The 27,089-nt window shown below is 41.7% G+C and overlaps 2 protein-coding genes across 3 annotated transcripts in view; one reads left to right on the forward strand and one right to left on the reverse strand.

Annotated features, from left to right (window-relative positions):
* Positions 1–2,030, forward strand: part of dpp6b (dipeptidyl-peptidase 6b) — a 94,416-nt gene extending 92,386 nt beyond the window's left edge. Inside the window, exons 23-26 of the mRNA XM_020923993.2 lie at positions 25–80; positions 190–262; positions 364–437; positions 881–2,030. Of these exons, the coding sequence (XP_020779652.1) occupies positions 25–80; positions 190–262; positions 364–437; positions 881–1,021 (344 nt within the window). The 3' untranslated portion in view covers positions 1,022–2,030. The remainder of the gene's footprint in view (positions 1–24; positions 81–189; positions 263–363; positions 438–880) is intronic.
* Positions 2,031–2,203: 173 nt separating this feature from the next.
* Positions 2,204–25,477, reverse strand: arhgap21b (Rho GTPase activating protein 21b). 2 transcript variants are annotated; one of them, XM_020921425.2, is made up of 24 exons: positions 25,220–25,477; positions 24,182–24,367; positions 16,615–16,800; positions 16,513–16,534; positions 14,957–15,049; positions 14,785–14,863; positions 14,647–14,701; positions 11,178–12,732; positions 9,837–9,983; positions 9,597–9,696; positions 9,471–9,522; positions 9,270–9,395; positions 8,897–9,193; positions 8,533–8,594; positions 8,274–8,422; positions 8,040–8,182; positions 7,801–7,959; positions 7,640–7,718; positions 7,464–7,537; positions 7,291–7,380; positions 7,053–7,220; positions 6,866–6,971; positions 4,975–5,006; positions 2,204–4,901 (listed from the first exon to the last, which is right to left on the reverse strand). In XM_020921425.2, exons 2-24 carry the CDS (start codon positions 24,248–24,250, stop codon positions 3,462–3,464), a joined length of 5,283 nt encoding a protein of 1,760 aa, XP_020777084.1. In that variant the 5' UTR covers positions 24,251–24,367; positions 25,220–25,477; the 3' UTR covers positions 2,204–3,461. The 2 variants fall into 2 exon arrangements, with proteins under 2 accessions (XP_020777084.1, XP_055007595.1); XM_055151620.1 differs by lacking the exon at positions 25,220–25,477 and adding an exon at positions 24,985–25,165.
* Between the last annotated feature and the right edge of the window lie 1,612 nt (positions 25,478–27,089).

The raw sequence follows: 27,089 nt of genomic DNA on the forward strand, positions 1-27,089 counted from the left end.
ATTGTTGTATTTCCTTCTTCACAGCTTCTGCATTTTCAGAAAGATATCTTGGCTCAAAGACAGACGCTAGGGTCTACACGGTAAAGTTATCGCCTTTTAATGTCTTTAAGTCATTGTTTTTTTACAGCATGAATGATGGTAATTGGGGCCATTTAAAAAGTAATGTTGGATTTTGTCTCTTCTTGTCAGATGGCCAATTTAGCGCACAGAGCGGGTCAGCTTGTGGAGAAGCAGTACCTGATTGTTCACCCCACTGCTGACGGTAAGAGATTTAGAGCACGTCTGGCAACGCATTACCACTTAATGAGGCCGCCAGTGAAACACTATCAGCCTAATGCCTCTGTCTACTCTCATCTTTCACAGAAAAGGTTCACTTTCAGCACACTGCCAAGTTTATCAACCATTTAATCAACGAGAACGCTAATTATACTCTACAGGTGGGTGGCACATCACTATTGGGCCTGAGTAATGGCAGTCAGTTAAGTTAAAGTTTACATCTATATTGTACATGTTATCATTTAAGACACTAAATGAAAAAAACTAACAAAAAGGAAGGAAGCATTTCACTTTGAGGCTGTGAGGATCTTGAAAATTAAACTCCTTTCTTCTATGTTGGCTTTGGTTGGTCCTCATAGCATGTATTATTATTTAAAGGTACATTTTGTAACATTTCTATTCTATTACCAAGGACATTCATTCAGTGTGTGTTTATTGTGTAAATTATTATTACTATGGGCAGAGTGACTTTCCCACTGATCTGCACTTGGGGGAAATAAAAATGTAAACAGAATGTCAGTGTTTAATTTTTATTCCCTGAGTGTATAATATGGCATTGATGTTTGAAGATACCTTTGTACTCACTGGCTGTGGTCCTTCGTAGATCTACCCTGATGAGGGACACTTCTTGCACAGCGAGGGCACACAGCAGCACTTAAGCCAGTCGCTGGTGAACTTCTTTGGGGAGTGTTTTCGGGTCCCAGACGCCCCGACAGAGGAGCAGCAGGAGGAAGAGGATAGCTAAAGCCCCAGGAGCTGCACGGCCCCCTCCACAGCACAATAGGCAACATGCACACAGTCTGCAGCTGACGGAGGGCAGAGATGCATGTGCAAAGTGACCTTGGCTTACAGCCTTTTCTCTCACCTTGTGCTGGCTGCAGGCACATATGGGGCAAAAAGACAATGACTGAACTCCCTATTAACTCCAATACTATTGGACTAGTGGAAATAATGTAAAGGAAAAGTACTCCCTCTCCTGGACAAACTGCAGAACAACATGTCTCTACTGAGCCATGTGACTTACTCCAACTTTGGCACATTAATCAAGCGCTTTGCAGCACAATATATCCTTCTCATTTTGTTGACATTCACATTTGTGAAAGGCTGTCAGTATGTGATAACCTTGCCAATTTATTGATATTGCTTTCATGATTACCCAGTTTCTCTGTTGTCTTACAGTAGTTCTGTGTTATTGAGTGAATGTTTGGCTGCACCAGGTCATAATTGTTTTCCAAAAACAAAGGCACAAAAAATGGTCTGTACAAAATATTGTATTTTCCTTTTGCATACTCTGAATCTGTCACTGTGCCTTACTCCTGTGGGTGTTGTCTCTATTAGGAGCCCACTGACACTAAACAATTAAACTCGAATAGGCCTCGTCCTAAAGTGAATCCTGTCAATGACTAGAAACACACTTTTTTCTGACTCTTTGTTTAAACTTTGACATATATTGATACTCTCTTGAAAAAGTTCACATGTATCTGCTGGAAAGATAAAGTAATATTTAGTTTGTGAATAGCCTGAGATGTTTGTTGCTCTTAAGTGTAACAATGAGTTGACCACGTTAAACAGCTACACTGTGTGGATTAATTTGAACTGTGTTACCTGACTTGACTCCCCCCCCCATTAGTGGTTTCTAGTCACTTTTTCCATCAGTGGTTTCTAGTCATGTAATGTACAAAGTGTATAAATCTTATATTGTTTAAGTCTTTACGTTGTATGTGCAACTTGTATATAAAGCATTTTGAAATGTACAGCTGTTTTGGTTCATTGTGACACTCATTATACAAATCATTGCACCCTCCAGTGGTGAAAGCGGGTATTACAACTTTGAGTACTCCAGATTTTAAACTAACAGGGTTAAATTTCTACAAAGTGGAGTTATTTTTTTATGTGTGTATTTAACCAATAATCGAGAATGGACCAATTCATTTGCCATTGACAATTTATTTCCAGTGTTTCAGGAATTACGGTCCCTCTCACAATCAGAGGAAAAAATGATCCAGCTCAAGGACAGATTCCTGGCGCCTGGACCTCCTAAAGTACCAAACCACCCATGACACCAGTAGGCCTCATGAGCATCTTACAATACTGTACTTAAACCTGCAATCTTATGGAAATAAAAAACAAAAGCAGCTAAAACAGTATATACAGTTAAGTTACTTTTTCACATGGAATATTTAAAATTCAAGTTCTATTAAAACCAAAAATGAAAATGGGGAAAGTATAAAACATGTTAAGACCAGAATGGAATGCCTAAGGAATGGAAGCTCGGCATTTTGATACAGAAAACTGTGGAACACCTGTGAATGTTCAATAAAAATGTCATTCACAGTAACATCTTCGTTTATCAAAGACAGTATGGCACCCAGTACATTTCATTGTTAGGCACTTCCTGAAAAAAACATGATTCTGATTTACCCATTTCTTCTTGCTATTCTCATTGCAGTCACAGCCAGTCTACACATATACATTAGAGGGATTTTGTTCACTGCTCTTGGATCATCTCCCTGGTTTATATAGAAGTAACCTGTTTGCATTTGCACCATGTTCCCATACACTAAAGTCTACTTTGTACCTTTGGAAAGGCCCTGTGAGTGCAGAAAGCTAGCCCACTCACAGGCAGTACCAAAACACAGTTTCAAGTACACTGGAAAATAGCATTTCTGTTATTTTGAATGAACACAAGCGTCTAAAGCTTTTAGTCACTTTTACTGCAGGCAGTCTGTACATTCTTCATTTGGTTACCGAGACTCTGAACACTAGAACTTTCTTTACACAAAAATAGTTCCTCTGCAAAACTAGAAAATCTGTCTATAGTTGTATCCTATTCATTCTAATTCAGTTCATCTTTAAAGCCACTTGACTAAACCTTCAAACTCAACAGCACCTCCTCGTACAAGCTTCACAGGCTCTAGGTCCTTTCTGTTGACCAGGAATTTGACGCAGAAGGAAGCACTCCTGCAAAATATCCAAAAGTTATGGAAAAGTAATAATAAAAAAGAAAAAAAAAATATTCACAACTTGTTGGCTCATGCCTGATACATGAACATGACACTCCCTGTGTGCATCAATTCATACATTTGTACAGCAACATGCTCACTCACCGGCAGATATCACATGTACAACACACATACACGCAACTTTTCCACGTTTGTCCCACAAAACAAAAAATCCCACGCTGCTCACAGGTACTGGTAAAACCGTGAGTGCACCACCTGGGAGCTGGTCAGTTTATGTGGGTGGGCGGCCGCTGCGAGGCTGAGGTTCTTAGTTGGAGGGATGTCCCCGTTGACAGCCTCAATGGGACGAGAGGGCCCCTCACAGGAGGCAGAGGCACTGTACTGCCCCTCCTCCTGCTGCTCCCCCTGCTCCAGGCTCACCTCGGGGTTGCTAGAGCGATGCCGCTCACGGGCGATCCAGTCTCCAATGGAGAAGTCCTGGGAGCTGCACTTGGGTTTGAGTCGGTCCACAGCGGATAGCTCAGAACGAGGGCCGATGGCAACGGGCTGGGACCAGTCCATCACAGACAGCTCAGCAAAGTCCCTCTGGCCCCCCATCGTGTGGCGCCGCCGAATGTTCTTCTTTTTGCTGCGGCCCTCAGGAGTGCGCTGGCTGCCCACACCAAACATGTCATCCACAGACATGCGCAGACGCACTTTGAGACGATCAGTGATCTTTAGCCTCCATGCAGGCTCGCTCTTGTCAAGCTCGCTGCGAGACGAGGAGCTGAGGCTGCCACTGGAGCGACCTTTGGTGGAGCCCATGGCCCGCGACAGCCTGCTGGAGTCCTTGTCACCACGGCCGTCCAGAGAGGACTCACTGGTGGTCTTCTGGCTCTTCTTTCGAGACAGTGTGTCCCCCTCGATGAGCCTGTGGGACTGCAGTGGTCGCAGCACCACACTGTCTCTGCCCACAGTGAACACAGACAGGTCACTCTCACTGTCCGTCTCTGCGTGCCGGCCCTCACTGATGAGTTCACTGCGTTCGTCGTCCGCATCGTCTCCTCGGCTCTCAGACACAGACTGCACCTCAGGGCTCAGGGCGCTGAGATCTCCACCTGTCAAGAAGGTCATGGATGATGTGGTGGAATAGTCTGAGGTGATGGAACACACATCTGTGCCCACACTGCCCAGAGTGCCCTCATATCCTGCAGGTGGATACCGGCAGCGCCTGGCTCTGGGAACAGAGGCCTGGGAGCTGGTGCTGTTCATGGTTCCTAGGTCTGACACTGTATCGTCGTAGTTACCAGGTGGGTCAGACAGCGTGGACTGGTGAGCCATACGCTCGCTCAGAGTGGGTGAGCGGGGTGGTGAGGGGGTCTGGACTTCAGGTGATATGGGCTCTTTATCTGGGCCATCCAGCTGATCCTCTGAGCTCAGCCTGCTTCTGCTCTGATCATCCTCCTCCTCTTCTTCCTCTTCTTCCTCGGTCCGACTGTCAGGTGACCACACAAGCTGCTGCATACACCCCTCTTCCTTGGGTACACGGGGTCCAGAGTCCAGGTCATCGTCAGAGCTGCTGGGCTGGGCTTTGTCCTTGGGCTTCTTGCGTTTGCGGCTGGCAAACAAAGACGAGCGCAGCATCTCTTTACTGCATTGGTCTTTCCCTGAGCCCCATAAACCCTGCACACAAAGTTAGTGTTACATGCCGCACCAGAAAAAAGCTATTTATTACATCAAATGTGATCCCAGTTACCTTTGATTTTGAAGAATCACTACATGCTGAATCTGCATTCAAGAAAAACAAACATTAATGGCAGTCACCAGATTGACATAAAAAAAAAACATGAGAAGTGCAAAGCAGAGTCAAAGTTTGCTCAGAGTCAGAGAGACAACATGAGTAGAATGACAGCAGCTGAATGAAGAGACTGACGACAACAGACCACAGTGAGAATGAGGAGGCAGAGACGCCCGCAGACACAAAGCAGCTCATGCTCGAGTTCAGATGGAGACGACGGCACATCACGGGACGAAGACGGAGCGAGGACATCGAGCTGCTGTAAGCCCTGAGGCACTACAGCGATGGCACAAGAAAGGCCTGTTGTATGTGTCCAAAGAAGTACTCGTACTGCCACTGACATTCGGACGTTTTGCTCATTACCATCAACAACTAAAAACCAAAACAAAGTTTTTCCCCCAAACCTTTACCCAAAAATAAAAAGGTAGAAAATTCCTAGACCACAACTAACACCAATGAACTATTAAGGAACTACTAAGTCTACTAATATGAAAACAACTGCAAGAAATGGTTCTACAAAAGCAAGTCGATTTCTGGATGAAAAAGGCATTGTACAGCAGGTTAACATAATTCAGCTGCCTTAAATAGAGTGAAACATAAAAATGTAGTATTTTTGTCTTAATCTATTTGCTCACTGTGGTTCCAGAGTCCATAAGTGATTAGGCTTTTCAAGTTGCATGATGCACACAGAGGTGAATAAAAAGGTAAATTAAACAAGAAAAAACACAGAAAAGTACAGTAAGGTAATGCTGAATGAAGACTAAAACACAGAAGCACAGAAGGACCAAGGACCACATGATACTAAAGTTTCCTTTCCACTGCCAGTCTGCTACTGCTGTGTGTAGCCTGTTTGTGTGTAATCGCATGAGTGGGAAGGGCCACGGCGCTTGGACCCCCCTCAGACACCATGACAGACGGAGCCACAGGAGTTAGACCGTACCATGCTACTTGTCCTTGCGGTCAGCTTTAGGGACAACAAGAGACAGCAGAAGGGCTTTCAGACAAAGTACAGCAGCATTGCTCTGTATCCCCTCTTATCAGGGTTTCAAATATGAGACGTGCACACCACAGTAAAAATGACAAACATCGACTTCTCTTTCTTTCGTTTTATCGTTTTTCTTCCTTTGGCCCAAATTTTAAAAGAGCTGCGGGTGTCTGCAGACTAGGCAGCTACAGGGGGCACAACACTCGTCCTTCTTCCTACAGTCCCAGCTGTCCATGACTGACAGGACAGAGTCCATCAGCGACATCATCGAGTGATAGACGCCGCCCACTTGGCCTGTGTCAAGAGTGGGTCACCAGTGAATAAGGGAGAGAAACAGCACACTACACACAAGAGGTCAGAAGGTTACAACTTCCAGCTTTGCTCTGGTTCTTAGGTTGGTCTTTGGGGAAGAACATGCCGGGATTATGTGAGACAAGGAGGAGGGGAAGAAAAAAACGGAAAGAAAAGGAGTCGTCGTCTCAACACAAGTAAAGCACAGGGAGAAATCAAAATGATTTGAGCAAGAAAATTTTAAATGGAGGACAAAGAAATGAATGCAAACAAACTTTTTGACTTTTGGCCAAAAGAATACAAGAAATTAAACAAAGCAGACCCCCAGTCAAAATAATAGAAGTCTCAAAATAAATGCTAATTGCATTATGTCATTTTATGCAACAGTTTTTGAACTTTGAACATAACTGAACTGAAGACTGAAGCATTTGAAACATATCTAATATGCATGACTCTTATCTGGCATGTAATGGTTTTGCAGGTGACATTTAAATGATCATATTTATACCAGTACTGACAAGACTCTAGATCATTTTTAGTAAACGCTATTCTGGATAATCACAAGTAACTTACCTGACACTTCGCCTGGTGAAGCTGTAGTTCGCCCAATATTGGAGAGCAGGTGGTCAATATTTGGCACAGGCTGCGAATGCACTGTGTTCTCTTGCTCAGCTGTGGTCTGTCGATGAAAACACATCACAATATACAGCAAGTGGACACAAAACAACCAGTCAATCAATCCAACCGATTTTTCACTAACCACAGGGTCCTCATCCCCGTCTTCACTGAAGAACCAGTCATACTGCTGGATAAGGTTTTCAATGATCTTGCACTGGTCGGGCATATGGTTCACCATGTTGGTCATGTTGTCTTCTGAGGTCCTAACCAGTGTAGGACCAAATACAATTGCCAAGTTACGAGGCTCCATCTAAACAAGGCACACAAATGTTATTCAGGGTAATGTTTGATAAGGGTTTACTGCTGTTAATGAGTTCTACCTTGTTCGTCTCACAGTTTTCAGAAACTTTCTTGAGATGAGCACAAAGAAATTTCAGGGTTTCAAAATGATGGTCAGGTAATTCATGGATCTGCAATAGAGTGAAAAAGGCTTACAAATCAAGAGAATTTTGTAAATCTTTCATTACACATGTTATAATTTGTACAAACTCACCAGCCTTTTTAATTCCTTGAGTCTCTCTACGGAGTCTTCTGTTCTGTTGGCTTCAATAAAATCGCCATACTTGTCTGTTAAACACAATAAAACATAATAGTAGGAATGCACTACATTCTCTATCTTTACATCATTATCATCATCATTACATTTATCTACATTTAAAGACAGCTTACCATTTGTAAACAAAGGTTCAGGAAGTTTTCGGAAAAAGGACTTGAGTAAGCTACTGATGACATTAAGGTCCCGCCATTTCTGTACAAATGTAAATGAGCATGTTAAAAAAGATATTTTTGAACAGGCTGGTCTATAGCACTATATTGTGTGGGTGCCTCACATCTTCCTGGATGTCAATGTCCGTCATGCCTTTGGTGTTGAGTTCCTCCTGCATGTTTGAAATGGCTGCATTGTTTCCTGGTACTCTATAGATGCCTGTGTACTCCAGGCCCCTGTCCTCAACCACTTTACAGCATACTTCCACAATCAGAGGAACAAACTGTCAAAACATAAGGACTAGACTTAGAAGAGCTTGAACAACTAGCAGTAACTAAGCTTATAGATTTATAGACAGCTCACCCGGTTGGTCTGTGCAGGTGGACAGTCATCAAGTCTCACTCCAAATGTGACCCCTGCAGGAGTTTTCTTCTCAAAAGGCTTTCTCATGATCCCTGCTATTCCAATCTTCCAGGCTGCTCTGTCCCGTGGCGGACTGGAGTCATCTATGGGACAAAGATATGAATAAATATGAATAATAATGTTAATAATATAATTACAGTATGTGCTTTATGAATACAGTGTCGACATTATTACCTTTCAGAGCTCTCCGTTCCTCTCCTCCTGTTTTTGGTGAATGGGGGCTATGGCCCCTGCTCTCAATTTTAGAGCCAAGGAAGGCCTGTTTAATGCTGAGGGACTGTCGAGATGGCTTGGGGGAAGGTTCTGACCTGCTGCTGGATGCACTGAGTCAGAAAAAAAAAACAAATCCACAATATAAACAATGTTGGAAAGCAGAACTAAAAACAACAGATCGCAAACAGTTAGATTCAAAGGGCAGTGTGGAGCCTCATACCTCATCATGTTGTACTCTTTAATCTTTCGACTGATCAAGTCTTGACTTGTTACATCAGCATTCTGAAAAGACAAAAACTTGATGATTACAAAACTAAAATCAAAGATAAATCATAAGAATTGTTTTAATCAGTGATTAGTCACCATGAATAATACAGAGCCCACACAATGACTAAATCCTGCTTTGTTTCATCAGTGTGAGCAACATTTCAAATAATCCCTGCCCAACGAAATCAGAAACTCTCTAAAACATCTATAAAATAACGAGGGACTTAATGAGTGGGTGCGGTACCCCAGTGGCAGCCATTTTGATAGAGGAATATACCTACAATAAACGGTTGTCTATGATCATGTCTAGACCATACCTCTTCATCCAAGTTGCTATTTTCCTGAATGACTTTAATCCAGGTTAGCATATCCTCTCTTCCTTCAGCTTGGAACAGATACTCGCAGTCGGAGGTGGTGAGTCGCAGCACATTTTTGCGCCTTGTGTCACTGTAGGAAATGTCAATGAGACAGGCCTTAATACTGATCTGCAGAGGGTCCTCTTCAAACTGGCCCGCTGCATGGGAAAGTGCATCCTTCCTGTCCTTGTACAAGGTGAGTGTGTGGCAGTGTAACACTGCATACATCTGTTTCCACCTCATGCCTCCTCCAACTCGCTACAAGGGACATGTTTAAATGTTATTATCAGACAGATGTCATGTTTATCTAATCGCAGATTTCAAACAGTCATACCTTATTCTTATCCGTACTTAGTTGCCTAAAGTTCAGGGGTCCTTCTTTGGAAGAATTGGCAAATATGTCTGCCGATGAATCTCTCCGAGATCCTGAGTCCCCAGAGGATTTATGACCATCTAGGGCCTGACATGACATACAAAGAGACACATCTGATTATTTACTATTGCTACTAAAATGAGTACACAGTGAGGCACTTACCCTTCTTAAACCCCTGAGACTAGGCATATGCTTAGATACTGATGATGACCGCCTGAGGAAAAAAACATAAATCTTTTAAAATAAATATTGAACAAAACTCTATTAACCTCCCCATTCAAAACATACCCTCTATGCTCTTCTTGGTAGTTATCCAGACCCTCATCATAAGATTTAGACCTTTCAGTTTTGTTTGAGTCTGACTCCAACAAAGCACTTCTCAAAGACTCTAAAATAAACACAAAATTAATGTAAAATAAAATTAAATGTAGCTGAGTTGAAACATAATACATCTACGTTGTATTCTATGCCAGAGTTGTGAAATACTGACTTCCATGCATCTAGAGTTACCTCTCCAGTATCGCTTACCTTGGTCATGTGACAGTTGCCGGCGTATTGGAGGGCACGTGGAGGTTGGACTAGAGGGGCCTGTCATTATGGAAGGTGCCACAGATATCACAGCGGAGGGTGGAATAGGAGCAGCCTCGCGGTCCACACTGGGGCTGACTGGCTCATCTATGGTCACCCAATCATAAGAAATAAAATGGCATTATTGTCAGGTCAAATGACTTTTGGAGGAAAACCTTCTTGCAAAAATATAAAACAGCCCAGAGTACAAGCTGCAGCATAGCGAAGGGGCTTTTAGAGGTAAATTTAAAATTATGTCCTAGTTCAAGTCTTTAAAGATGATGCCATGAGATATTTTATTGTAAACAATTTGAAAACAACTTTTTGAGGTGATATAATGAAGAATTCATGCAGTAGATTATTTCAGCGGACAAATTTTCAAGCAGACCATTGATGAAGACAGTCAATTGAAGCCTTGTTCTTGTGAACCAGGGAACCAGTCCAGACTGGAGGGGTCGCTGGATTACCACTGTCACTGGTGCCTTTGTCTGCACCTGGCCTGTCTGACCGTTCACTAATGTTGAACGGATAACTTTAGCAAACACACACAAGTATATCCAGCTCTTAAGTCCGAGATGTTAAAACTAGGCAGCATAACGGCCACAACTTAAAACTATAGCTCCTACTTCTTTTCAAACAAACACCTGACCCACTTTCTTTAAAAAGCAGAGCTAAGTGCATACTGTTACTTTTATGTTTATCGACCTGTAACACAGCTTTTAAAACCCATAAAAAGACAGAACAAATAAGGAACAAAACACTTCTCATTAAACAGCCTTAACATATATTATCTTAAATTTCAACAACAATGACCTGTGCAAAAGAATGTGAAAGAATAATCCAAACAAACTATTTGGATTTCAATTCCAGACACACTCTACTGTGCCCTGCCTGGCCTCCAGCAATGTTACTATAGCAATGTTCTCAGTGGGGAATATTTACAGGCTTATGACTTGCTGTAAATTATTAATAGCTTTCTGTTTTGATCTAACTCTGTGCAATTATTTTCACTAGAATGGATTTACTAGAGCCCCTGTTGTCTTTTACTAAACATATAGCTACAATGAGTCCAGATGATTGGGAAGGTAGACAACAAAATAAATAAGAAACAATAAATAACAATCGATGTGATTAGTATCATCTTTGATACACTTCAGGCTCACAAATCCTGTTCAATACCTTCCTTCAGAAGTAATTCCATCACCCTTTTACTGGTTCCCTGCACTGCCAGTCCACCTCTTACTCACAGCTGACTGTTGTTGCTATAGCAACACCGGTCTACGGCTGGCGGCCTAGTCTTACCAATGAATGGGATGGAGTCAAGGGATTCATCCAGGTTGCTGGAGCAGGAGGTGTGGCGCTGTTCCCCAAGGCGCCTCATTTGCATTTCTCGACGAGCGTCATTGGGAAGCCAGCACGCCGCCACATCAGCAGCGGGATCAGTTCCATCATCGTTTACAGCCAGAATGTAGGAAGGGTGACGCAGGGGGCTGGGGTTCTTCCCAGAAGGGGGCTTTTCTCTTAAGACTACTCCACTCTCTGTGGGGCTACGACCATTGACTTGTGGCTGGGGTTCTGGGGGAAGGGACTTGAGGTTGGTTGGTCTGTGTGACAACTGTTTTGGGGTGGAACAAGACGCTGACCTGTGGGTTACCAACATTGGGTCTTTCCTTGCCTCTACAGGCTGCATCGACTCAGCTCGGGTTCTGTTGTGGCCATGCTGTGAGGAGTGCCCTGCATGGGAAGCTCTGATGCCAGGTCTTTGGTCAGCAAGGGACTGTTCCGCACTCGTGCTCTTCCCAAAATGCTGAGGTCTTTCTGAGAGCATTGGTGAAGAACGGAACTGATGAGAGTCTGCTCCTTTATTGTACACAGGAGGGTTTGGAGCCCCTCTCATGCCCCCGCTGTATCCCACTGATGGCCTGTACAGCATAGCTTGTCTGGGCATAGACTGCCTGCTGGCTCTGGTACCTTGGTCTGACCGGCCATACCCTGCTATCCTCTCCATTGGTCGAGTGAGTTCTGAAGGGTCAACATAGTCCGTGGAGTGTGCTCGTGCTTTGTTGAGAAGGCCGTCCTGAGACACGCTACGTGGGGGCCAGTTCCTTGCATGTGCAATCCTCTCTGAACTCATGCGGTCCTGGGAGGCGCTGCGGGGGGGCACCTGGAAGTGGGGTGCAGGTCCTGGAAACGAGCGTTCATGCGAGACGCTCCTGCGCCGCATACCCTTGGAGCACCAGTCTCCTCGGGGAATGTGCTGGGGAACAATGAAGTTCTGGCTGGCTCGTAAACTGTCCAACCTCTCCTGGATAGTCCTGCTACCATGAGAATGGATTCCTTTGTTATCAATGTATTCCTTATAAGTTTGATAGGTACGCCAATCAATATTTTGATGATTTGGCTGGTAATGTGGGGATGGCCCCCCATATGCAACCATTCCTGGTCCACTGGGATAGACTTCAGCCTTACGGGGATGAGGATACTGGGCTAAAGACCCAGGCCTCCCCCTGATGAAGCCTGGGTCCACATAATCCATTCGATGTGCTGGTCCCATGCGCCCCATATGGGCTTCAGGGGGTACGACCACTGTCCTCACGGCATCATTGCGCATGCACACAGCCGTCTGGCTTTTTGGATAAGATGGAGGAGGGGGAGAAGGGGGCACAGTAATTTCCTTTCGGTACCCATGGTCAGCAGATGGCCCGCGGCAGACCAGCCCTGCAGAGTCAGTGGCCTGGGCCATGCCCGAAGGCTTACAGTCTACTCTGGGATAGCATACTGGGGGCGGCTCGGGAATGTGGACAGCGTTTCCACTGTAGCTACTGTGGCCTCGGAGGTAGGCATCCTGGGAGTAGGCCTGCGGACAGTACAATAACAGTTGGTTAACACTACACCGTACAGACAAATGCATAATGTTCATTTACTTGATGCCCTTTAGAAGCTATACTATTACAAATACTCTGAGTGTGGGCAGTGCATGTTGCAGCTTGAGTGAGTGGAGGCGTTAGCAGTTCATGGGTGTCAGTGGACTTCATCTGCTATTATTTCAGAGATTCTGCAGGAAGACTCAAAAAAGGGGAATTTTGTTTCTAAACACATTTTGTTTGTTTTAAGTGCTAGCCTGCAGTCGTCAGAAATAGGTTAAGGAATGGGAATCTACCATCTGTCCTGAAAAATAAAGTACATATAATCTTATACTCAACTATAATATAGTAATAGTAATAATAAAACAGTATTTAACACTGCACTCACTGGGGCAGACAGTGAAGTTAGGAGGACTTGAAGCTCAGGCTGTGTATTAATTTACAATTCTAGATAAAACTGCACAGCCTGTGTATTCCTCAGGCATTAGTGTGCAGTTGGTTCAGGGGTCACTGCCTCTTATCACAGTGATCAGGCTAGGCATGGAGGATGTATGGGCGAGGCTTCACTGAGATGCCAGCTGTATTCCACTCCAGTGCTCAATGTAACAGGTACTGCAGCCATCCTCACCGTCTACACTCCATAATAACCCACTGTAAGAGCTCATTACCGAGAATCTCAGTTCTGTTACACAAGAATGAGCCATAGTAAAACATGTACATAATGACATCGCTGGCATGCATGACATATGCACAATGAGACAGCAAGCACAACATGTCAGCGTCAGGCGACCAAGTCCTCTGTTTGCTTACCAGATAAACAGTCTCCAGTGAAAAGGGCTGCCATTACAGCATGTAGAAATAAGAGCATTAGAAAACGAGAAGAGATATGATGCAAGAGAAAAAGATGCCAGCAGTGAAAAATGAACACAAGAGGAAAAAAGGAAACAAGATGAAACGGCCACAGAGGAGCTTGGGCTTGACATGCTAAAAATACACTGGAGCTGCAGCAGCAGGCAGCACACAGGGATGAGCGCTGATGGAGCAGGGGTTGCCACGTTACAACCTGCTCTTGTCAGTGTGTCCTGGCTGAGGTGGTGCCAGCACAAGCGTGCCTCTCATGCTGCTCTTAAATCTCCATGGCTCTATCCATCTGCGGCCAGAATATTAGGCTAAATGAACAAGGTGGCTCCAGTCTCCGGCTCTCTCTCCCTCACTGCTCACATGACAGAGGCAGCAGCTGCTCATTATACATTTAGCTGTGGTGGTACAGCTCCACTCCCACTCATCCCTCCTCTCTCGTTCCTTTTATAACAACCTGTTCAGATCAGAGCTCTGCAGACGATTAGATCTTCCAGTTTCATTTCCTTGTTGGAGCCCTTTCCTCTGCCTCGGTAATGCCTTTGAACACTTCCCTCCCTTTTCTGTACGCTCTGTCTTTGCTAAGCAACTGCTGCTGTCTCTAAGCAGTCCGCGTGTGCTGCCTCCTACAGTGTAATGCCAATGTGCACAGATCCTCCTGTTCTCACCACCACCTCTCATGGACATTACTATGTAGTGCTATGGACAAGGACAAATGGAATCCACAACGGACAATAGAAGTTGAGAGAAAAATGCATAAGAAAATGTTAGAGGATAAATAAGCAGCAAATGGCACAGAATGCAGAAATAGTTAAGCTTAACAATTTATGCAGTGTTTTTGTGTGATCCACAGCATTGCCATCAATAGTAGCAGTGAGATGTCTGAAAATTTAACAGTGTCCTGATTAAGGAACCTAGATAAAATCCCCTGACAGGACGATGAGCTGCAGTCTCATAGGTTGAACTAGGGCAGTACAGCATATTTGCAGGAGAAGGCAAGACAAACTGGGCTTCTGCGGTGTGACTAAAGTTTGTGAAGATAAACTTACAAGTTGTAGTATGTCCTCATCTTTTGGCATCACACAGAGTTCAAGGAATTCACCACTGAAAATGAAAAATAAACCTTTATATTAATACCAATCTAATAGTAGGCAGAGATTACTACTTAATATAAAATCACAACATACCTCTCTTGGATTAGGGCTATAACCTCACCATAGGCTTTGCCAATTATACTTGCTCCATTCACCTTGACGATGCGATCACCTGAGATTTAATAGTAACAATGAAATAAAAAGCTAGATAATATAAAAATGATTCTGATTTCAGTGGTCAGACTTTGTGACAAACATGTATTACCTGTGCAAAGCCCTGCCCCATGAGCAGGACCACCTTCTTTGACCTGCTTCACAAAAATGGTGTCCATAGGTTCCAGCCTATTTTTCTGTCTCCCTGATAATGGAAGATATTATAACATTTTACACACAAAGCATTGCCTTGACAGAGAAGAGAGAGTTTGTATAAAAGGGAATGGATAAAGAATTGTCACACAATGTGTGAATGCGCAAAATGGTGAAAGAACAGACTGTTCTGGCCAATGCTTCACCTCATTTAAAGAGAAAGGTAATTAATGGCTTTAAAGACATAAAAGAAAGTAGTTCAGACAGCTTCCAAAAACAGAGAAACCTGTTTGCTCATACTACACTTGTCTCCTAGCAGCTGCGTGACTGTAGAAAAGCTAAAGTTATAACCAAAGAAAGAGAAGCTGGAGTGACACAGAGCTCAGCTGCAACTCCCACTCTTCCCTTATAAAGTGAGAAACAGCCCTGGGCACTGCCAAAGACTGGCTAAGAGCTGCCACCACAGTTAGCATTCTGCTAGTGAGTCAGATTTCCTCACTACACTGAAGAGAGGGCCTGTGTACAATAACACTATGTTACAAACTGGAACTATTTTAGAATGGTACAATGACTGTAAACACATGTAGCTTAGTGTGACACTTTGGTTTCTATACTGGTCAATGTATAATAAGTCTTATGAGCATTTTCATCCCTTCCATACAGAGATTACTCATGCATAAATTCATTATGTAATGTTTCAACAGGAGCTTCAAGCAGGTGCTCCCCCTGATGGCTTACTGTGGTGGTGCTGCTCTATTTCAACACTCAAAATCTTGATGCATTTTTTCTTACATATTTGATCTAAAGCAGTAAAAAGTGATACATGATGTGTAAGAACTTAATCAATTAAATAAAATGTGTCTTAGAATCATGCAGTGAAAAGAAAACAAACAAAAAAAGACCTTTCACATGAAACAAAAAGGTAATAGCACTCTGCCGGGAACTACTGTCAAAATATCTGAATTCAGTGTGTGTTAGCAGGGAATTAACTAGATTACTCAATAAAGAAATCTTGTTGGAAGAACCTAGTCATCATTGGATATTAGGGAAAATCCCAGTTTCAGCTGCTCCTACATAAGGTAAATGGGACATTTTTACATGGGAATGACTGATTTTAATGAGACTAAAGTTTGCAGATTTACACACAGTACAGTTAAACCACAAATTTGAGCCACTGGCTTCAGTTTTGTTTGCTCTGTAGTAAGGAAAGTAAACGGTTGTTTTAACTCATCAAGGGAAACACAGTTCAAACATGCCCAACAAAGTAAAAATGAGGCCATCCCTGACAGAGAAAAACAGCAAGAGTAACAAAGTAAAACAATATGAAGAGCTGGGTCAGTGGTGCTCTCAAACAGGTGGTGCTCAAAAACCTTTTATGCTTCCACAAAGGTCAGTGACATGAGGGAGCCGCATTGTTCTCACAGCACAAGAAAGCAAAAAGCATGAGAGGTTGGATTAAGAGTCATTACAAGTCAGGGGCACTGGTCTGACTCAGCACGGCTCTGTTCTGCTTACCTCTGCGGCCATGATCTTCCTCCTGTAACACACAGGAACTTCAGTGACCTCACTGTTCAATGTAGTGTTGCCTTTTTACAGCATAAGAGATATGTACCATACCGGGAATGGATAGTGCATGGAGGACTCTGGGGGGTACACGATGAAGTGCCGCAGGGTGAAGCCGAAACCCTGAGAAGTGCGCCGTAAATGCACCGTTTTTGGTCTGGGCCATGAGAAAGCCTCTTCTTCTGTAGAGAATGGTGATCCCAGAGAATCAGCCAGGGTTCTCCACTCCATAGAGTCATTCTGTACACAACACAATAAATGGCATTACATTAGAATACACACACAAGCATGTAAAAGTATATAGGGCATCTAAAGTAACTTAACTATGCAAGTTGCATTTCTATGTAAAAGTAAAATGAGGCTGTGGTGGCTTTCTATACATTGACCTTCTCTGTGTTGTTTACATTGATCTAATCAGGTCTCTTACAGTCGGGGCTCAGAACTGTGGACACCACCTCCTATTACTATTTATAGTCACAACTTTGTGAATCTTGAGTGCTCTTCTCATATGTTCAGTACAATATCCAGGTACATCTCAATCTGTTTGGGATTTCCTGCGTATTTCCCTTCGGTCTGACAGACCCTCCCCCTCACAAACAAGGAACAGACCTTCAGCCACAATGCCAGGAATCTGATGAGCTTGCACTCATGCTATCTCTGCCTCTGTCACACATGATGAGTAAAATATCTGTACTGTCTGTTATCACTGGGCATCTTTAACTACATAAATTAATCAATTGGTCTCTTTGAATAAAAAAAACAAAAACAAAAAAAACATCTACCTCCATATTTTGTTTTAATCAGCAAGTTTCATGGTTCTTCAGAGAGACTATTGTATCAAAGTGAATTATTATCGTCAGTTTCTGTGGAAATGTGCCGTATGCCTCAGGTGCACACCAAGTTAAAGCATGTGTCTGTGCTGCTTTTTGCTGTTGTTTTACAGCCAGCATATTTTGCCTTTTAACTACATTGGGAGTGAGCAGTGAGCCAAGCTTGTATCTGCAGCAGCAGCTCCCGGGAGCACATAGAAAAAGTTAAGACTCGACTGGGAACAGCACGGCTGCCTGCAGGTGCAGCTGACACCCATGGATTTTGATAAAACAAGCAAAACAGGTTTTACAGTGGCATTAGGTGGTGTTTGGTGATCATACTATTTCAGACTAGAATTGTTGTGTGGCTGAACACCTAAACACATGTGAATTATACAACTGTGATACTTTGAACTGGCTCTGACCCATACCAGATCAACTCTTTTCATCATTAGCACTTTCAGACACAACAGGAGATAACAGGGGATGATTAGTACCCAGCTGCCAGTGAAAACACCTCTGCTTTAATGCTGGAGCCTTTACTCCAGTGTTGACACAGCAGTAACGTGTGAAGAGAAGCAGGTCAGCTGAGGTGGAGAAGACTTGAGTACTACTCTTTATTTTTATTCACACACTTCACTTGAGAGTACGGAGGACAAATCACATGCATGGTGTAGCTTGTTATTTGTCTACCCTCCTAATCAACAACAACAAAATTCACCAATAGCTTATTATGGCCATACATTGCATATTATAAGTGCATCCAAATCTACCAACACAACAATGGTATTTGCATAATTGTTAATTTGTGAAAACTAGTGCCACTTTTATGTGGGGACATTAAGATGTTAAGTAGCTCTTGCTTTTGAGAGGGTATTTTCCCATCAGCCAAGGGAGCCATAAATACAAACATATTACATTTCCTGCTTTTATTGTTTTCACAGTGAAAATGCATTACGTACATTATAGCGGTGTTTGATTGTTGTGATGTCACAGTCACACTCAGGCGCACTGAATTTCCTCTGACTGAACAGGGGCTTTAGTTTGTTGACAACTCAGTCCTTGTTTCTGTTATAAGGAAAAACACAATATTCCATCTGAAGTTATGGTACTTGCTGTATTTGTTCGGATATTCATATGGGATATTTGAGTGGACCATTTGAGTTAATTACAACAAACCAACAGCACTCAAACTATCAGAGAAGATAATGCATGCTGAATTAAATGCATTGTAAATGGTAGATAAATCTTTCCTGAAGAATGGACCAACAACACATAAACTATGGCGGATGTTTGAAATGCCTGCATAGCTTCCCTCTTGTCTCCGGGGCGAGCCAGAGTCCTGGATCTGATTTAGCAGCCGGTGGACTAGGCCACTTCAAGCCTGTGATCTTAACATGTGGAGGACAGAAGGACAGCAGGCCGATCTACAGACTCATGCCAGGAAGTGCTATCACCACCATTTGCATACTTAGGCCCACTGTGACATTTCACTTCCAAAATTTTACCTTCGTCTCAATGAGCCTTAGTTTAGGATGAATCACAGTGTGTAAACTGTGACCTGACAGAACAGGTCATTTGTGCTTTAATCACAATAAAGGAATGATATAAAGAAAAAATTATGAGATTATGTGGTCAAAGGGAAGAGTGTCTGAAAAGGACAACCACATCAAAAGCACGCACCTAAAGTTTCCAGCCTCTCACCCACTTCTGAATCAGCAGAAAGCCAGACTGATATTTGCTCTGGGTGAGGCGGCTGAGGAGGAGGGCACAGAGTAGGCATTTGTTTCTGTGCTTAAAGTCCCCTGGAGTAAGCACAGGCCAAACAGCTATCTCCCAGGTGGCATGCTGACTACTGCCCAATCACACTGGAAAGAGTTCACACATGTACACAAGAAGAAACACTGAAATGTCGTTGTGGTGATTATTGACATCAGGGACTAAACTAACTCTTGTTCATATGATCTTGGTATGTGTCAAGCATTGAAAATGAAAATGAAAAAAAAAAAAAAAGTATCACACTGGGTACCATGTCATTGCGCATTTACTTACATCAGATTAAAAACAATGACAAGGACATAAATGCCCAATTTCTCTTTGTTTGAACAAAATAATTTTGCCCAACCAATATATCGGCCGATATGGCACTTGGAGACATATTGGCTATTGGCCTAAATCTTGCTGATATGGGCCGATAGTCCGCACGGGCATGTTATACCTCATTATAAAGCTTAGACTCTCTATATTATGTCCATTTAATGTTATTACCAGACAGTTAAATGTCCTAATATGTTGCTACGCATCAATATTTATCTGTGGAGTAATTTGTCTGTGACGCCGTACTGTACCTGAACGCACCCCAGAGTCATGTCTCGTGACTCACATGCTCTTGTTTACACCAGTGCGCAACACTGAAGCACTAGTTTTAAATGCTCTTGTTTCTGATCCATGATAGTGACTATAAATAAAAGTTTAAGCCAGCAACAGAACTACTGTATGTTTTTATCTAAGTGTGATTGCAGAGAGAGAGGAGTGTCCCATACACAAAGGACACACAGGTGCTGTCAACATGCTGGATTATATTCTTTTTGGGGACGATTGATTTGAGTCAGGATTAAAAGGACACTTATTTGTGAAGACTTGTTTTCTGAGGTGCCTGTGTGAGCAGTGGGTGTTGCAAATGTGACAGTTTTAGAGCTACTTTTCATTCTTTCTCATTGGTGAGCACTTAGCTACTGTAAGCTACCACACATAAACAGCCTGTTTTCTCTTATACTGGCCTACTGTGACTATAGTGGCTTTTACTGGATACACATTGATGTAGATAACCTGTGAATAGAGGTGTGAATGATCTGCATTTACACACGATTCACTACTGCTGCGCACATGCATCATAGAACTGTAACAAAATCTATCATTTATAAAATAATAAAATAATTCTTATTATTAGATCTATAGCGCACATTTAATAGCAGTTTACTTACTTTCTTTACTGACTAGAATGTCATGCAAAAATGCCATTAGGCCTACCTACTGTCTTTAAATATGACTGTCAAGAAGCAGAATAACAATAAATGTAGCCCCACAAAAAAAAAATCCATATCAGTTGGGCCCTAGTGTCCAATGGTAATAATGCAGTGAAGTGTAACTATTGTCCCTCAGTCCAGTAGGGCTGTAGATTTTTAAGTAATTTAGTTGATTAGTCAACTAATACAATACCAAGTTATCATATTAAAAGAAAGATTCTTTATTTTTTGGTATCTATATGTAAAATGGCAAATTAGATTGAGGACTCAAATTTAATCTGTCTTTAAATATTGTTTCCTATTTTTTCTGCATAAATAGCTGTTTTTGCATGAACTCCTGTGCAGATGTAGTCTTGTGAGTGCAGTCTAGATCAGATACATAGAGATGCGTTAATAGCCACCCCCCCTTTTTAGTCAACTAATCGATTGGCAGAACATGTCTTTACTCAACCAAGAATTTCTTTAGTCAGCTGCAGCTCTACAGTCCAATAATGATTATTCACACATAATTGATCTATTATGACACATTACTGGTGTCATTGTTACATGATAAACTATTCATAGTAAAAAAGTGTACTTACATTTGGTCAAGAAAACACAACATTGTGCCATTAATGATGACATACAAAACTAGGTCAAAAGTGGAGACTGAATACGGCTATTGCATGAAAGTTATTATTCAGGAATAATAATCCACAATAATCCAAAATTGCTGTACATGATGTAGCAGTGATTAGTTAAAATCCTCTTGACATTAGCTCACTTCCACAGGTTTCAACATGAGCACATCAGCGGTTCACCTATAGGATTAGCGGTACACAGTAGCATTAACAATATTAGTGGAAAACCTGAATACACTGAAGTTTACATAAATGCATGACAAAGACATATGTGCAGAGACAAAAAAACTGAACTTTCCACGTAGCTAATTTTAAGCACATAACAAGTGTAAGTTTAAAGGTCTGTGCCAATGACATCATCCAATGACACATCACAAGTGCCACATGACATCAGCTCTGAAAACATCTGACAAGTACACGGCCCTAAATGTGAAGGAACCTACTTCTCTGTAGACTGCTACATTCCACACCACATCCCAGCCAAACCGAGCACTTAGCTGTGAAAAGCTCGAGGTAATGACACTGCTGCTGCTGGTGGGCCCGGGAAGTTTGGGTCGAGGAGGCGAATACAAGGTTAAGGCTATCATTACGGAGCTTGTAATTCATTCATTCCACATGGCTTTTAGTAAGATGTACCCATACAATACATGCTCACGAAATCAAAGAAATTGTTTCCCAAAAATTCACAATTTATTATGTGATACAAATCTAAAACAGGACAAAAAAAAGCTACTTTGGGTGTCAAAAATCCAACTCCTTTGATATTTTCTTTTGTTGATGTGTTTAAGATAAGTGTAGAAATGGTACAGTGCAGTTTTGGCTATGGGGATAATTGGACTCCTCTTTTACAGTTGAATATTCCAACATTAAAAAAGGAAAGAAGCATTACCACAATACACAAAGCTGTGGTGATGGTAAAACATTATAAATAGGCTATGACCTTGGGATGCAACTTTGTCATATATATCTGGAATAATATGCCAATAATACAAAGTTGCACCTCTTATAAATCAGTTACAGCCAGATAAACAACACAAAGAAAGTACAAATCAACCAAATCATAAATCATACAGCAACATTTCCCAGGAGACAATGCAGACACAACTGTATAGTGAAAGGAAGCATCAGCCTCTTTCTATCCAATTGAGGGTTAATTTTCCTTCCGATCGCCATCAGTTAGGCATGTGATGTCTGTGCAGGGCTTCTGTGAAAAGCAGCCAGTCCAAATGAGATGAGCAGTCAGCTTTAATGAGACCAAGACTGTACGGACTGGGGTCTGTTTTTCAATATGCTCATGTATTAGTGAATATGGACCCCCCCCCCCCCCCCCCCCCCCCCCCCCCCCCCCACCAAAAATACAAAATAATTGATTACTACTGACTAGACACACACTAGACCGACCTTAAATCAAAGGTTGCAGAGCTGCCAAAGCATAATAGGAGAAAAATCCCAGCAAAGGAAAGTGACTGGCACTATTTGACATTGGACTGAGCTGTACAATTGAAACTCCATGCTCCACTGCACTGATAACAGCTTGAAAAGTGCAATGTAAACAAAACCACTAGAAAGGTCTTTTGAAGAACTTGCTACTTGTTTTGAGATACTTGATCTTAACCTGCTAACCCTACATTTTCTCATACTAAAATATGAATTACCACTGAGCAAAATATAGTGAGAACTCACTCAGATCTCCAGACATTTTCTGTTTACACATGTTTAAAGGCCACTGCTTTTTCTGAATGAAACAAGACACACCCATTTATCATCAGATTTTTTCTTTGGTAGTACTTTATTGCAGGGAAAGTGCCCTGCTGCCCATGTGCTGCCCACTGCTCCATGAGGCGTCTGAGGGACCTATTTCCATGATTTTGTTGCTAGGCTTTAGCTGGAGGATTTTATTTTTATTTTTTACGTACCTATGGAATAGGTTGCATAGGTGCAAAAACATGGTGCATGTTTTTGGGTTGGTGGGGGAAACCGGAGTACCCGGAGAAAAACCCACCCAGACACGGGGAGAACATGCAAACTCCACACAGAAAGGCCTGGGCAACCCAGAGATCAAACCTGAAACCTTCTTGCTGTGAAGCTTGAGTGCTAGCCACTTTGCCACTAAGATTTTCATTGTAGTATTTCAAAAGTTTTGCCTTTAATATCTGAGAATGCACACAAGTTCCTTTAGTTTCTGGGACCTGCATCCAGTGTCATCATTTCCAGCAAATCTTAGGAGCAGAGGCTTTGGGGGGTTTCCGGCTCTAAATTAACACATGAATTGGTTTGTGAGGTCGCCCTAATATAAGGTTTGTTGAAAGAAGGTTTTCCACTGGTGGTGTCCTCTCTGATTGAACCTCACAACAGGCAGTTTCTCACAAGAGGTGCTGCTTTCAAATAATTAAAAACAAAAAAACAGCTCAAACGTAAAAAAGTAATGGTTTGTTTTTTCTACACACAGGGATTTGTCCTTTAAAATAACATGAACAATTCCTTTGTGCTGGAGGCTATTCAATTAGAGCTCCAAAACTGACTACTAGGCTCAACTCTCTCAAGTTAATTCAATACAGATAAAAAAAATAATTTAATACAAACTTTGTGAGATATGACAAAGCCAGCGTCATTTCTTTTAATTTACTTACTAATCATTAATACACAGAATGTAATGTGAAATATTAAATTAAAGAAATTAAACAAACTGTAATTTATAGTATAAACTGGATTCAAACTGATTGGTGCTACTGAGCGTAAAGGTCTTAAAATTTAACTAATGGAAAAGCAGATGGCGTCTGGTAAAACAAGGGTCAAGAATTGAATGCAAAAAGATTACGTTCGAATTAACAACAAACCACTCAATCTTCCTCCCACTACAACCAGTAAACCGCTTTGAGACAAAATCTTATTACATACTTATCCAACCATAGCTTGTCTTTTAAAGATCTCTCTAGACAGTTCAAAACTGTCCTCCCACAAAAAAAAAAAAAAAAAAAAAAAAAAAGACATTTGGAGAAAAACATTGACAAGTGTTTTTTTTTTTTTTTACAAGTGAGGAGAGCAGCTGGTAAAACTCACTACCCCCCTCAAACCAAACTGAAAAACAAGGGGTCAAACCTGAAAATATGAAATCAACTAGCTCCCCAAAAACAATCTTAAAAAACATAAGAAATTGTAAACTTACCTCGCAGAACGAAGATCTTGCTTGTGGTCTGTCGCCATCCTCAAAAGAATGAGGCCAGCGTGAAGCCATTACTTTACTTGACTTAAAATCCAGTTATCTGTGATGGGCCACATTGAAAGGGTAGTTCCAATATGATGCAAAAAACGTGAGTTCTTCTTTCATTTTACTTAAACTCGTCTTTTAACCCTGAAAAATAAAAAAGGAGAAGTTCATTTAACTAAATACTATTCATGAACTGTGTGAATCTTGTTTAGCTACCGCCCTGAGTTTACCACAACAGGTCAAGAAAACATAATAGTACACCATTCGTACCTAATTTTGGATATTATGCAACAGGTCTAAGCACAACGCCTTTACTTCACAAGTTTCACACATTGATTGGCTACTGTTATCAAACGTATGTGAAACAAGGAGCATATTAAAAAAGTATTATCTTTTTTAATATTAAAAAAGTACTATATTTTTTAATAAAACCAATTAAGACACATGACAACGCTCGGGGCTGACTGGGTTCAACAATAGTCACTGCATTATTCACAAAACAACAATTTGAGCTTGTCATCAACAGCAACGTGGAGAGTCAACACTGCATAATGAATGGCAAGCAACAAGTGGACACAGACAGAGGGAGGCAGGGCGATATACCTCCGTCACGTTTGTAAACTGAGTACTACACGCTTAAAACACATTAATAGCGAGGAAATGGGAAAAACACTATGGATTGGATAGAGATAGACAAAGTACAACGCTTTATAATCCATAAACCGAATACTTCTTGTTTAAAATCGATGGTGAATACAAACCAGTATCGCGCTGTTGTTCTCAAAAGACAAACAAAAGTAGCTTTCTTTATGAGAATCTACAAATTGAACTAAAAGCGAAAAAGAGTCTCTAGCCGTAAAAGTTTTTACTTTATCCTAAAAGGTTCAACAAATTCCACAAAGTTAATATAAATAGGAATTATGTTGAGAGAAAGCGCTACTACTACGAGTGTGGTTAGCATTGATGCTAGCCCCAATGGAGTTTAAACAAAGTTACCTGTGTAGTTTAGGAGGCGTCATTACTCGGGGCTCGATCGGTAATAATTATCCATGGAAAAGGGCCACAAAAGTTGGCTAATTCCACGTAAAGTCCAGGACAAACAGGCGTCGTGATAATCTGGAGATATATTCGCGTACAAAGTTCCCGGTGATTACTCCAAACCCACTCAGGGGAGGCGCATGGTGCAGTTTTGGAGCAGGAATTTTTTGCTTCCAGCGATCCCTGCGCTCTGGGAGTCCACCTTCAGTCAACAGGACGCTCTGAGCCAATCACAAACGGCCTTCTATTTGAGCGGACCAATCACATTCAAGCTTACAAACCAGTCGCTGCTAAGTTAAAAAGGTGGTGTATTTGTCTGTTTCGGTCGTGTTTCAAATGCTCTGCCCAAGTGAGTAGAAATTGTGTGAAATCGAGGGCGCGACGAGATGCGTGATTAATTAGCATTTCTGTCCACGGTGCCGCTCGCTTTCCATTCGTAAACAACACGGCAGAACACATGTCACATGTTTCAGTTCAAAGTGAGGTCGAGTAGTTGGCATGCGGACTGCTGTGTGGAAGTGTGTTTGTATCAATGGATGGCAATTCTCACACAGACCACAACAGCAGTCTAAGTATGGAAAACTCATATAACCTGAACATAAAGGTTACTGGCAAGTTATAAGGATCATGGATACAGAGCTCTCTCTCTCTCTTTTTCTTTTACGTGTATTTCATTTTCCTGTGGGTTCTGAACAATAAACACTTTAAAAGTCCGTAAACTACAAGATCCTAAATTTAGAGTTGGTGGATGACGTGATGTGGAATAATAATGCAATCTTAATGGAGAAAATGAAATTTATTTATTTTGTTTAACCTTTATTTTACCAGGCAAAACATTAAGAACAAATTCTTAAATTGCATTATAATCATGAATTATAAACACAAAATTATGATTAGCCAAATAAATGATGTGATTTTGAATGGGTCTATCCTTCATAGTCTTAGCCTACATGGTTTGTACTTAAATTCTTTATAAATACACTTTGCCTCCATAGACTGATGGGCCTACAGATTTTCTCAGGGCCCTAGACAAATGTCTCTTTTATTCCTCTCCAACATAAGGAGCCACCTGTTCCTGGGATTGGCAGCTTTTGTTACAGAGGTCAGTTTGAGATGGCTTTCACAGCAGTCCTGGCTTGTACAATCTGTTTGACTAAAATAAGTTCAGTTTTTGTTAAATAGGGTCAATTATTGAAAACAGGCATTCAGGATGAAATGTAGGCCATTTTATTGTTGCTGTAACAGTTGGCTATTAGTAAAATTTGTATTATAAAAGCTTTATTTAGCTTTTATATTATAGGCTGTCTATTAATTGTGACTACACCTATGCAATACTCAACTTAAATCTTGTTGACCTTTCTTAATTTTTAGGCTACCTGTATAGGCCTGATAAAAATGTATTTTCCCCGTTAGTGTCTAATTTTATAAGTCTAGCCCCCTTCAAACCTACCTCTTAAATCATAGAAGTAGCCTATAGGCTAAACAGTTGTAGTTAGCTCTGTATAATGGCATCTTTGTATGGTCAATTTCAGTAAAAGGTCATGCAGTCAATTTAATGTAATCCCTAGCCTTCTCTTGGGAGAAAAGTGGTTTTGTTGTTTTTGTAGTCTCCGTTCCCTGCTTTGAGTGTGGGAGTCATATGTCAGGTATATACAAAGAGCACTCCAGCTTTAAACAAGCATCTCTATCCTTTGTTTGCGCCACAAGTTCATTTTTCCGTTAACCCATTTTAAAACTAAAGAATCGTAACATGAGGTTTAAATGTTTTTGCCTGATGCTATTTTGGCCCAATAACGGTTGGAGATGTTATTCAATCTGATAAGTGAGG

Source organism: Boleophthalmus pectinirostris, unplaced genomic scaffold (genome assembly GCF_026225935.1).
Source record: "Boleophthalmus pectinirostris isolate CB_2022bp ecotype Guang Dong unplaced genomic scaffold, ASM2622593v1 HiC_scaffold_16, whole genome shotgun sequence".
Lineage (NCBI taxonomy): Eukaryota > Metazoa > Chordata > Actinopteri > Gobiiformes > Gobiidae > Boleophthalmus > Boleophthalmus pectinirostris.

Coding starts and splice junctions, on each gene's coding strand:
- arhgap21b (XM_020921425.2), bottom strand. CDS start 24,250: ATGGCTTCACGCTGGCCTCATTCTTTTGAGGATGGCGACAGACCACAA. Junction 16,801..24,181: donor CAAGATCTTCGTTCTGCGAG/GTAAGTTTACAA, acceptor TGTTGTGTACAG/AATGACTCTATGGAGTGGAG. Junction 12,733..14,646: donor ATGAGGACATACTACAACTT/GTAAGTTTATCT, acceptor TACTGTCCGCAG/GCCTACTCCCAGGATGCCTA.